The 12,084-nt window shown below is 44.4% G+C and overlaps 1 protein-coding gene across 3 annotated transcripts in view; it reads left to right on the forward strand.

Moving 5' to 3' along the window:
* Window positions 1-11,573, forward strand: part of BCAR3 (breast cancer anti-estrogen resistance 3) — a 104,850-nt gene extending 93,277 nt beyond the window's left edge. For all 3 annotated transcript variants that reach the window (XM_004689766.2, XM_004689767.2, XM_012730157.1), the window contains 5 exons: window positions 1,625-1,740; window positions 5,417-5,588; window positions 7,604-7,715; window positions 7,822-8,034; window positions 9,585-11,573. In XM_004689766.2, coding sequence (XP_004689823.1) covers window positions 1,625-1,740; window positions 5,417-5,588; window positions 7,604-7,715; window positions 7,822-8,034; window positions 9,585-9,763 — 792 coding nt within the window. In that variant the 3' untranslated portion in view covers window positions 9,764-11,573. The remainder of the gene's footprint in view (window positions 1-1,624; window positions 1,741-5,416; window positions 5,589-7,603; window positions 7,716-7,821; window positions 8,035-9,584) is intronic.
* Window positions 11,574-12,084: the final 511 nt, after the last annotated feature.

Here is a 12,084-nt window from a genome sequence, read left to right on the forward strand (position 1 = left end):
GCTGAGAGCTCTCTGTGTGGGTACTGCCCACACAGCTAGCACACAGCTTCTGGGGTCTTCCCCCATCCCCAAAATGGGGGCTGGTAATTCCGACTACCCAGGTTGGTGTGAGGATTCATCATGGCTACATGGGGTCACTGCAATGGGGCGGGGACCCCCCAGAGCTAGATGATGACAAGGCTGAGGAAGCCTACCCTGTCGAGACAAGCTCTTAGGAAGTGCCCAGAAATGTTTATCCTGCTGCCCTGCCTGTGAGCTGCAGGGCCTGGTCCGGGTCCCTTGTGCTGTAAGTCAGCTGAAGTGGCCATGGGACTGCATGTTTGTTTACACTACAGGGAAGTAGACAGAGGCTTCTTCCAGCAGGGGTCACTCCGAATGTGACGCTTCTGAACACATCCCAGTGCTTAGCCCCAAATCTCGGCACATAGAGTATGCGTGGATTGGGGAATGCCCCACAGATGAGCTGGGTCTGGAGCTTCTGACAGGGCAGGGGGCTGGATAAGCAATGTGTGACCACAGGTGATGGGGTGTGCATCTGGGGTGGGCTGCCTTGCCTGGCCAAGGAGTAAATCTTTGCAGAGAGCAGGCTGGTATTCTTCCCTTCTGTGTGGTCCAAGATTCATAGCTTGTATGTTCAGATTGATGTTTGGACTTGTAAGGGCACAGTCCTTGAGAAAGATGAACCTAGCAATTGTGTTTAGCAGGGAAACTAAGGCCCACAAGTTCTACTTCTGGACAACGGATTCCCATACACTCATTTAATATATTAATATATTAATAATATCAGCTGAAGTTCTAGATGTCTCATTATTCTTTTGCCTATTTTGAAGATACCTGTTCTGTTCATGTGCCTGAAATAATTATAGTCCAGGGCAGCGTCACCAGGTCGAGGCGAGGATTGTCCATGCCTGCCCTGAGCTGGGCCTGTCTCTGCTAGGGCTGAGGCCTCAGTAGCCCAGTTTTAGAGACACACTGACGTAGTTGAGGTAGCTTGTAATAACTATAAATGGCCAACTAATTCCTGGTTCTGATAAACTCTTAATTACATGCTAGAACTGAAGTGGGGAGAGCCCATTGGGACAGAGATGTCGTTTAAGGAAAGCCTCTTAGCAGCAGTGGGTGTGCTTGAGACCTCGGTTTTCTCCATACAAGCTCTGATAGTTTCCAGACATATGGTGCATGTCCTGCATCCAGGAGAGGCCTAATTAGGGATAATAGCAGCCAGCCCTGCTGCTGAGTGAGAACGGGAATGGCAGGCCAGCAGCCCAGCATGGCTGGGTGGGGTTCTGCTCCTTTGCTTAGGGGGCCCCTCAGCCCTGCACCCACCAACCTGCTGATATCAGTGCTGCATAGGAGTTCCTCGGAGAACAAAAGCACCCTCTGGCCAGAAAGAAACCCCAACTTCGTAGACTCTCTAGAGCAATGTAGGTGTTCTCTCCCCAACCCCGGCTTTTTTATTCCAGTATGAATAGGAAAATCCTCCAAATATATAAAAACTGTTTTCAGATGCTGCTGCTCAAAAAGACACCCACACAGCTGTGCCCCGCTGTCCCGGCTCTGTGGGGCTCCTCTCCCCACGCAGGCCGGGCGTGCTTCAGTCCGACGTGTGTTGTGCTCTTGACAGGTCACCAGGATCCTTGAAGTCTCTGACGAGATGAGGAAGAACATGGGCGTGAGCTCGGGGCTGGAGCTCATTATCTTGCCCTACGGCCACCAGCTGCGCTTGGACATAATTGAAAGGTGAGTGGCACCGCTCCTCATTTCCGTCCCTTTCTGCTCTTTGCAGTGGCTCGGAAACCCCTGCCCCATTCGCATTCTGTGGCCTAGTCAGCTTTCCCGGAACTGTCCTCAAATAATTCCTGGAGGTACACAGAGACAGCCTAGAGGAAGTCAGGGAACAAAGGTGACGTTCCTGCCCCTGCTCCTATCTGGAGAGGATAGGTGGCTGCAAGGCTCGCAGCTCCTGCCAGCCAGGCCCGGTATGCCCTCTGGTTACCTAGTACCTCGGTCAGATGTGGCCCTTCTGCCTCTTTGGGTTGCTTTAGAATTAAGTGGGGCCTTGTGGGAAAGGTTGGCCAGATCAGAGTCTAAATAGTGTTTTCACTGAGGGGTAGACAAATGGGGGTCAGGGGTGAGAGCTCCCCACTGCCCTCTTCTCCTGAAAAGCTGGGCCTCTGGCTCTCCGTTGAAACACACCCAGGAATACTGGATGTTTAGAAATTATAAAGGCAGCAATAATGAAGTGGTTTTTTTTTAACAAAAGTTTATTTTTACATCATTTTGTACATTTTTTTTCATCTCAATTGTAATCCCCGCGGGTTTCCCATCACCATAATCCTGTGCATTTCCCTCCCTCCTCACACCCCCCACCCCCCGTTTTTGATCCCATTCCCCACTCCACCCCCGCAAAATGTCTCTGGTATATATGGTTGTTCATTATTTTTGTTATTTTCTCACCTGGTCCATTATACTCCTGCTATGAGTGACACCATCCGGTATTTTTCTTTCTCTTTCTGGCTTATCTCACTAAGCATGATCTTTTCCAGCTCCATCCAAGTTGCTGCAAAAGCCATGTGTTTCTCTTTTTTGGTTGCTGAGTAATATTCCATTGTATATATGTACCACATCTTTCTAATCCAGTCATCTACTTTTGGGCATTTGGGCTGCTAATGAAGCGTGTTTTTAAGGAATGTTAGATTCTCCTAATAATGTAGAAGTTCATCTTTTTCTCACGAGTGATTTGAACAAAACTATCTTGTTGTGCAGAAGGAGGGGCACCCTGGGGCTCCCCAGCCTGCCCACTCTTAAATAGATTCTGCCATCCACCGCATCAAGATAAAACTTGGTACGCAAGATCTTAAACAGAAAATGATTTTAATATAATTAGTGAACAATGAAGAGAAAGAATAGTTGAAAACAGTTTCCAGCTAAAACCCAAAGTTACTCCTCCCCTTGAGGGTAAATGTCCAGTCAGAAATGTCCAGGAAGTGTCTCCTTCCACATCCCCGGTACAAGCCCAAGGCTGAGAAGCAAGCACGGCTTTTTCGCGCGTCTCTGTCAAACATGCCTCCTCACCACATCATCTTCATTAGCTTCTCCTGCCTGCTCAGCGTGCCACCTTCTGCAATTGCCTTCCTCTGGGTACTGTCCTGTGACACCGACGGACTGCCCATGGCTTTACATGACTTGGTTGTCCACTACTACCCAGTGCTGTGTGTACTACTTTCTGTGATGGCTTAAATGTTCTTACCTCACCATGGCAGCCACTGGCTAGAAATTTCTAGTATGACTGAGTGTGGATGGCCACATGCAGCTAGTGGACAATGCAGTCCCAGGATGTCAACCCCTAGAAAGTAGAGTGTTAGATGGCCTGGGGAGGCCGGTCCAGCCATTCTCCCTGACTACATAGCAGCTCCTGGGCCCCATAAGCCATTCCACAGCCAGCAGCCCAAAGTCGAACATCAGACAGTGATCTGGACTGACTGTTGCTTCAAGGACTTGGGCAGTTATAGCTAGGGTCTGATTTCCAAATGTTCTTGTCGGGCTTTTCCAGAGTCTACTTCCCTTCTTTCATGGTCTGGGCCCAGTGGTTACTGTTTCAGTGGAGAGGAGCTGGGCTGCTGCTGTGGACTCCCCAGATCTTGTGTTCTAGAAGTTGGGTTCTGGGCTGCGGTAGGCAAGTTTGGGCATCTCTACAGACTGTTTCCTGACTTTCTCTCTTGCTTACATTTCTTTCTCCTGCTTGTTGCTCTTTACCTGGTGTCCTGCCCAAGATCAACTATTGGATCTCTTGCTAGAGCCTGAGGAGAGGTTTTCTTCATTACCAGGTTTACTAAACATAGTCATTCTGAAGTTCGGTGGTACCATCCTAGACCTGAGCGGGGAGGTCCTTCTTTATGACACTTAGTGGCTCCTGGAGCTTTGGCTGCAGACCTTCCGGTGTCTAGTTGCATATACACATTTCAGGCAAATACTGGTTGAAGAAATGGAAACTGTTACCCACTTAACTGTTGCTGTACACCAGTTCAGTTCTCAAAGTACAGAAACTGTCTTTTATTAAGGGCCATTAAACACATTGAACAAAGAACCTGTCACCTACAACATAGGTTAGTTTACTGTTAGAGACCTACAATGTTTGATTCAACCATTAACACTAAGCAAATGGGTAACAAAACTATTCCATAAGTAAGCAGATAATAAGTGTAACATTTAAGTCTATTAGAATCCATTAACACCAAAAAATAGGAAGCAGGTAAATGGAGAAGAAAAAGAAAACAGATAAAATAGCTTAAAATGTAGAGGGGGTGGGCACAGAGGCAGATGTAGAGCAGCTGCGTCTAGGGGCTTGTCAGCACCAGGCACTTAACTTTTGCACCCACAAATATAGTAGTATTCCTTGTAACAACTCTTGTTCACATTTTACAGATGAAGAAATGGAGGTGCAAGCAGGTAACAGTGAGTAAGCCCCATAAATACAGATGTGCAGAGCTCGCTAATGTAAAGCACCTCAGAACCTGGTAAGGCCGGGCACTGCTTCCCTCGGCTCATGGAGCGTGAGCGAGACCCACACACGTGGGTAGGAAGAGCAGGACCTGGAGCAGCAGCCTTAAACCGTGACCTTCCAGGGGAAGGTGGCCCTGGTGCATTGCATGTTGTATTTTAATGGCCACAGCTATGACTCAAGTTTTACCTCCTCACCTGGGCTGAAAGAAATTTAACTGAGGCAATTCAGGCACCTCCCGGTCCTGATTTACTGATGGAAGGAAAGGTCTGCAGTTTGTGCTGCCTGCATCAAGACTGCTGGGCGGCCCTGTTGACATTAGTCCCATGGTCGTGGAGAGGAGAGTGCTCTACTTCCTGTGCTGGGGCTGTAAGGTTGACGGTATAGTTCAGGATCAGAAAAAGCAGGGTTGTTGGCAAATAGAAGTTTGCGATTTTCTTAGGGTCTATCTCGCCTTACGGAAGTCATGCCTGGTCAGCTGTTCATTCTTTGTCCGTGTCTCATGCCTCTCATTCCTTCGTTTGGACAGCCATGTCATCTTCCTGGATCCAGCATATTCTCTCATTTTCCTGTTCTGTGCAGTCCCCAGTGCAAGGGGCTCTGTGGCGGTGACCTGGGGTCCCAGTGTGCATGCTTTGGGGGGGGCCTGGTGTTCTTGGACCGCTCACATAGGTGTAAGGTGCGTGTGCTTCTGAGTTGTTTCATTCAGGAGGGACCTTTCCTGGGACGCCTGGCCCCCTCAGTTCTGCACAGTTGGCCCTGTGGGGGTGCATTTGGTCTAGGTAAGATGGTCTGTGCAGCAGGTTTCAGGGCAGTAGCAAGGGGAGCGAACGCAGTTCTTCCCTGGCTGGTTTGGTTTCGTTTCCTCCTTGTCCTGTTGGCTCTTGATCTGACCACCACTGTCCTTCCCCTCAGACACCACACGATGGCCATCGGCATTGCGGTGGACATTCTGGGCTGCACGGGCACTTTGGAGGAACGGGCTGCCACCCTCGACAGGATCATCCAGGTGGCGGTGGAACTGAAAGACTCCATGGGGGACCTGTATTCCTTCTCGGCGTTCATGAAAGCTCTGGAGATGCCACAGGTAAATTCTGACTTGCATTGAGCAGTCTTGTGCTCCCCAAAGTGCTCCCTAAGCCCATCCTACCAAATCAGACTTTCAGTAAAAGCTGCTTTGATTAGGAGGCAACCAAGAGGAATGTCCTAAGTACTTGAACTGTTTTTAAAAGTGCCTAATCAGTGATAGCCCACACTTCCTTTTGGATGCACAAGTTAAGAACCACTTGGCCTGACAACTTCTCATGAAAGGGGGTGCTGCTTCCAGTGGGGTCACAGGGCTTGTGAGCAGGAGTAATGAGTGGGACACTGAGGCGTTTAGGGAGATTGAGAGTTCCTAGACTCGTAATTTGAGGGTGTGCACCCCAAGTCATCAGACTCCTGTTAAAAAAAACTTCGCCTATCTGCCATTAGTTTCTGAAATGGGCGCTTGGAGTTTATCTGCTTTGATGAGCTGTTTTTAGGATGATTGTCAAACCTGAGAATCTGTATGTGGAGTCAGAGGGCCTTGTAGAGCCAAGTTGCTTTCCCACTTCTGTTTTGCTGGGAGGGCCTAGAGTAGGCTATTAAACACCTGCAAGGGTCCCATCAAAGCCAGTGGTCATTTAGCTTGGTGGTTTCCCAGCCTCAGCTGGTCTCCGAAATCCTGGTGATGACACCCCAATGCCACTGCAAAGAGGGGCCCAATTACATGTCCTGCAAATCAGAGCATGTTAGGGACATCACTTCCCTGTGTCACAGCAGGGTTGCTTTAAAAACAAAGTGCAACAAGCACCTTCATTAGACAATTTTGGGGGTGGCGAGAGTACAATTTTATAAACCTTTAGAAATTTTTCAGGTGCAGTGGAATCTTGGTAGTATAGCATCAGATACTTTACATCTGTAATCATTCAGGTTTCAACTTTGCTTAGTCAGTTCCACTTATCAAAACTAACTTGGAGGGCTAAACCAGTAGGCCCTCCGGCTTAGAGCTTCCAAGGAAGTCATCAGGGGCAGTTCGTGGAATCATGTGGCTGTCCTGACATCAAACTCAGACTAGGGGTTTTTCCCAAAGCCCCTTACAGGCCATCGGAGGCCTCTGCTCCCCCCAGCTGTGGCCAAGGCATGCTGGGGGAGTAAGGCGCGGACTAGGACAAATGGAGAGTCACATTTCCACATCATTGTCCAAACCTACCCTTGTACCAGTCACAGATGCTGCATTTTCTTCTCAGCTGCTAGTGTTGAGAGCATCCAAAAACACGGGGCTAGAGATAAGGGCTTCTTTTGGAAAGACAGCCCTTAAGGAAGAGGAAAAAAAGGAGGCACTGAGAAGTGGGAGCATGGTGAGTAGCCCCAGGAAGAGCAACACCCAGGGAGCTCTTCTTGCAGGCCAAGGAAAGGCACCTCAGCTTCACCCCTTAGAAGCTGTGAAACCTTGGGCAAATTCGTTTTCTTACCTTTAAAGGAGGCCACAGCATCTAACACAGGCATGGCACCAACCCTTAGGGCCCTTTGCTTTGTGTAGTCACATACTTGACTTGATAGTTCTAAATAGCATTTCCCTTAGGGCAGAGGCTTGGCATCAGCTGTCCCAAAAGAGATCTGAAGGAATGAGTGCTGGTGTCACACGGCCTAGGTAATCATGTCTCAGTCCTGAGCATTTAATGCTTGACATCAGGACTAACTTGAAGGACAGTTGGTAACAATTGTAACAATTTAAAATACATGTAACTCCAGTCTAGTAGTTCTACTCAAGGAAACTTACCCTCCAGATATTTTCACACATGTGGGTGTTTGAGAAAAATGTTTAAAATTCTTATCTATAGACTTAACTCTGTTTATCCTTGAAATGGATTAGGCTGAAATTTAACAAAATCTGCAGTTCCATGTATTCAAACAGAAGATGATGTATAATATACATTTATTCAAAAAGTTGTGGGGAATTGGCTCTTTCACTACGATTCTTTCAACTACTTTGACTTTTCTTAACCAGGTGTCTCTATCACCTATTCCAAAGTATAATAATCAAAAAGGAAATTTAACAAATACCTTTCTTTCTTCCAGATCACAAGGTTAGAGAAAACGTGGACTGCTCTGCGGCACCAGTACACGCAGACTGCCATCCTGTACGAGAAGCAGCTGAAGCCCTTCAGCAAACTGCTGCGTGAGGGAAGAGGTGCGGGGCTGTGGGCACCTGAGGTGGGGGGCGGTGTTGGCTAAAACAGAATGTGGGTTACCAGTCCTCTCGTTCCATGCTTAAGAACTTTACCCCTTACTTTCAGAGTCTACCTGTGTTCCCCCTAACAATGTATCAGTTCCACTGCTGATACCTCTTGTGACATTAATGGAGCACCAGTCTGTCACTCTTGAAGTAACTGACATGTGGGAAAAAAATGAGGAAAGCTGTGAGATTGCGCTGAACCATCTGACGACAGCCCGCCAAATGGCACAGATTGCAGAGAGCTACCAGAAGAATGCAGAGAGGATCCTGGAAGGTAAGAGCAGCTTTTCTAAGCTGGTTCTGCCCCCTTCCCACAAACAGACAATATACATTAGTTGACAAGAGTATATACATACAGTTGGGAAAAGATAATCTCTTAAGGAAATGGTTCTGGAAAAGCACTAGAGAGCCACATGCAAAACTAATGGAACTTGGCCACTATATTATACCACACACAAAAGTGAACTTCAAGTGGATTAGAGATATAAATCAAATCACAAAATTCCTAGAAGAAAACACAGTACATTGCTTGACATTTATTATGGTAATTTTTTTGGGGGGGGGGATCTGACCAGACCCCAAATACAACAGAAGCAAAAAAGTTCTACAAAACAAACAAGCAATTCAATTGAAAAATAATGGATTACTTCAATAAAAATTTACTTGGGAAAAGGACTGAAAATGTGAATATAGACATTTTGCAAGGATGCCATGCAGGTAGATCATTAGAACTACCCTGTGGTCTAGTGATTCTACTCCTGGGTCATTACCTAAAGAAAGTAAAAATATACTAACCTGAAAAGATAAACACACCTCAACATTTGTTACAGCAGTATTTAAAAAGCCTGAAATAATCCTAAGTATCCACCAATCTGACTAAAAGATGTATACATGCATAGATACGTGATTGCAGATAGTGCTGTATAGACTCTACATGTGGACAGTGAGGGATACTCTAACAGTAAAAATAATGAAAGTTCTGCCATTTATGACAACATAGGTGGACCTGAGGATGTTATGCTAAAGTCAGTCAGATATACAGTATGACCTTTCTTACATGCAGAATGAAACAGAACTCACGAATACAGGAGTAGTCGCTGCTGGAAGGTAGGGAGAAGGTACCAGCCTAGTTAAAGAATAAATCAATCTCAGATGTGTAATGTACAATAGATGCTATTGTCATTATTTCACTACACATGAGAAATATTACTAAGAAGTGAGCAGCTCGTGGAAAAACTAGAATCATGTTGCTGGTAAAAATATTAAAAGGTACTACACATGTTAGTTCATTGAATTATCCACAAATATTAGCAACAGCCAGAAACCGGAAACAATCTACTGCTCACTTGGTGAACGTAGATAAACAAAATGTGGACTGTGCCTGTATCTAAGTACTACTCAGCAATAAAAACGACATTGCTAACACACAATATGGAATAATCTCAAAAACATCATCCTAAGAGAAGAAGTTAGACATTATAAAGTCCATGTTTCCACTTATGTCTTATTTCCAAATAAGACCAGTGACAATAGGTCAGCTCCTGGCTGGCATCTGGGGTAGAAGAAGGAATGACTAAAGAGCTAACTAAACTATTATAAATCAAATTGTGCAGTTAAAGCAGGTGACTCATGACATGTAAATGATACATGAATAAAGCTGTAAACAGACACAAGGTACTCATTCCTACAGCACTACATACAGCCAACAGCTCGCACATATGAATTTTACTCAAAAATGCACATTTTACTGAGTTCCTATTCCTTTGGCGGGGAAGTCAAGTTTTAGAGATAACTGAAGTTGATGTTTTGTTTTATTTTGATTAGGTTTTCAACCAGATGAAGAAATGAGCGAAATCTTCAAGACTGAATTTCAAATGCGATTGTTATGGGGCAGCAAAGGTGCACAAGTCAATCAGGCAGAGCGATACGAGAAATTCAACCAGATTCTAACTGCCCTCTCACGTAAATTGGAACCTCTGCCTGTGAAACAGGCAGAGCTTTGATCAATCTCCAGAGAACCTTAGGATACTACTTCAAGCTTCTCCGGGAAAGCTTATCATTTAAAGATGTAATAATGTGCAAATATGACAACATACAAGCTTTTTAGTATCCACAGGATATTAAACATGTAAATTGCACACAGCACACTTATTTAAGTTGTTAAAATTACTACTGATTTTTAAATGAAGATAATTTATTAAGGTAACCTGCAAAGGCTGATCAGCAAATTTAAGAGACCTAGATACCTTGGTTGCTTTCTATTAGTGAGGTATTTAACCACTTTAGTTTTTAATTCTGTCAGATAAATGTAAATTTTAAAAGCATGAAACATTTCAAAAGGTATCAGTTGTATGATACTCGTTAAATGTGTGAGAATGTAAATAGTTTATGAAAATACATCTTTTTGTGAAACAAAGGCATCCAGGCTCTTTAATATTAAACAACTGAATGGAATAGTTGTACCGTAACTCCGCTGCCTACCTCTCTTCCCGAGCCACTATGTCCTCATTTTGAGCTAACATCCATGAGAGTGGTGTGGAAAATTTAAGGTTTCTTGTTTAGGAGACCAAGTGACTAGTGATACAAGGTGAGCTGGCTCCCAAGACTGATGTTCAAACTCAAGCTGTGATGCTACTAGAAGCTGGATTGTGATCACGCTAACTCAGTCGCGTGTGCTGCACAGCCAGCACCCACGTTAGTGTGCTCTACGTACCATTTCACATATTTCAAAATAACTGATTATCTATCCCTCTAGATAAGTATGTGACGTTTTCTGTTTTAAATTGTTGTAGAAAATTTGCATCACAAGACTTCAAAATAAAACTACTGTCACTGGCCTGTTTAATACATGGAAGCAAGTTTCTGTTCCTGAACTCTGTTAACATGGCTAGAATCCCATGGCCACTCCCATTTTTTAAAATGAAAGGGCCATCACACTTATTTTTGACTTCTCATAAAAGGCATAGTTACACTAAACCCTGAATAGAATTTTAATAACAAGCATACCATTTAAAGAATAAGCAATAACAGAATGAAAGGGCAATCTCCAAGGAACAATACTCACCTGGCCACCTGACTCTCCAAAAGGAATAGCGAATTTAAATCAACTCTTCAAGAGAACTTAAAAGCATAGATGGCTCTAGAGGAAAATACCTGACATGAGCTGAGTGTCTTGGGAAGCTAAACATAAAATACCGTAAGGATCCTTAAAGGATTCCTGATAATAGGCTGGGGGGAAAGACAACCAACCAGCAAAGTGTGGTTACCAGGAAACAGACCTGTAGTTTCATGATGACTGTAAGAAGAGGGTTGCTCTCTGCAGGAAAGCATCCAGTATTCCCACTAATTAATGTATGTATGTATGTATGCACACACACACGATCATTATCCAGCACAAGTAGAAACACCACATCTTGAGTAAAATTCTGATGAAATATTTAGAACCCCAAAACCTTCAGATGCTAGAATGATCTTTTTTTGAAGCAATTATACTTTGGTGTGTGAAGAGAAAATTAATTTGAATAGGAAGTTAGTATTAAAAATGGCCAGATTTTAACAGAAACTAAGATTCTTCACAAGTATGAGACTAAAACTCAATGGGCATTAATAGAAAATTAACAACTGAAGTTTTATAATGACCTGGAAGATACATCTGAAAACAGTGTCAGGGTACAGCACATACAGGAAAGGAAGATACAAGTAATTAAGATAAAAGAACTAAAATAGAATGACCTAGTGCATGTCATCAGAGCTCCAGAAGGGAAGTGGGGAAAAAATTCACAGGTCTTGGGGCCCTCCTGGTGGTGTAATGGGTTAGGACACAGCAGAGCAAGCTAGTCGCAGCTGCTTTAATGTGAGTTTGATTCCCGGCCTTGAGGTGACCCACATGGTGCAGTAGTCCTCTCCTGTCTCACCCACTGCTCCCCACTTTGTCTCTGGTGAATCCTCTCACCACCCCTGCCTGTACCCCAGTTCTTTATGAATAAATAAATCTTTTTTAAAAATTAACAAAAAAAAAAAGGTCTTGGGTTGCTTAAGCGGAACTGGTAAGCTCACAGGTATATCAGTGTCTGCAAAGGTTAAAACAACAAAACAGTACAAATCTGGAATGTCTTATGTGACCACACTAACTCTAGTGGATCCCTTACTAAAGTCGTGATAAAGTAACAATTAGCTTTTGAGTATGTAAAATGTTAAGGGTGACTATTACAATAGTCAAAATTTCAAACTAGTGGGAGAAAACAAAAATTACATGTACCTATTACAAAATAATAGGTACAAAAATGCACAAAGAAATCCAAACTTCTCAGTAACAATAATAAAT

The sequence above is a fragment of the Condylura cristata genome, unplaced genomic scaffold (assembly GCF_000260355.1).
Source record: "Condylura cristata isolate star-nosed mole 26May11 unplaced genomic scaffold, ConCri1.0 scaffold00026, whole genome shotgun sequence".
Taxonomy (NCBI): domain Eukaryota; kingdom Metazoa; phylum Chordata; class Mammalia; order Eulipotyphla; family Talpidae; genus Condylura; species Condylura cristata.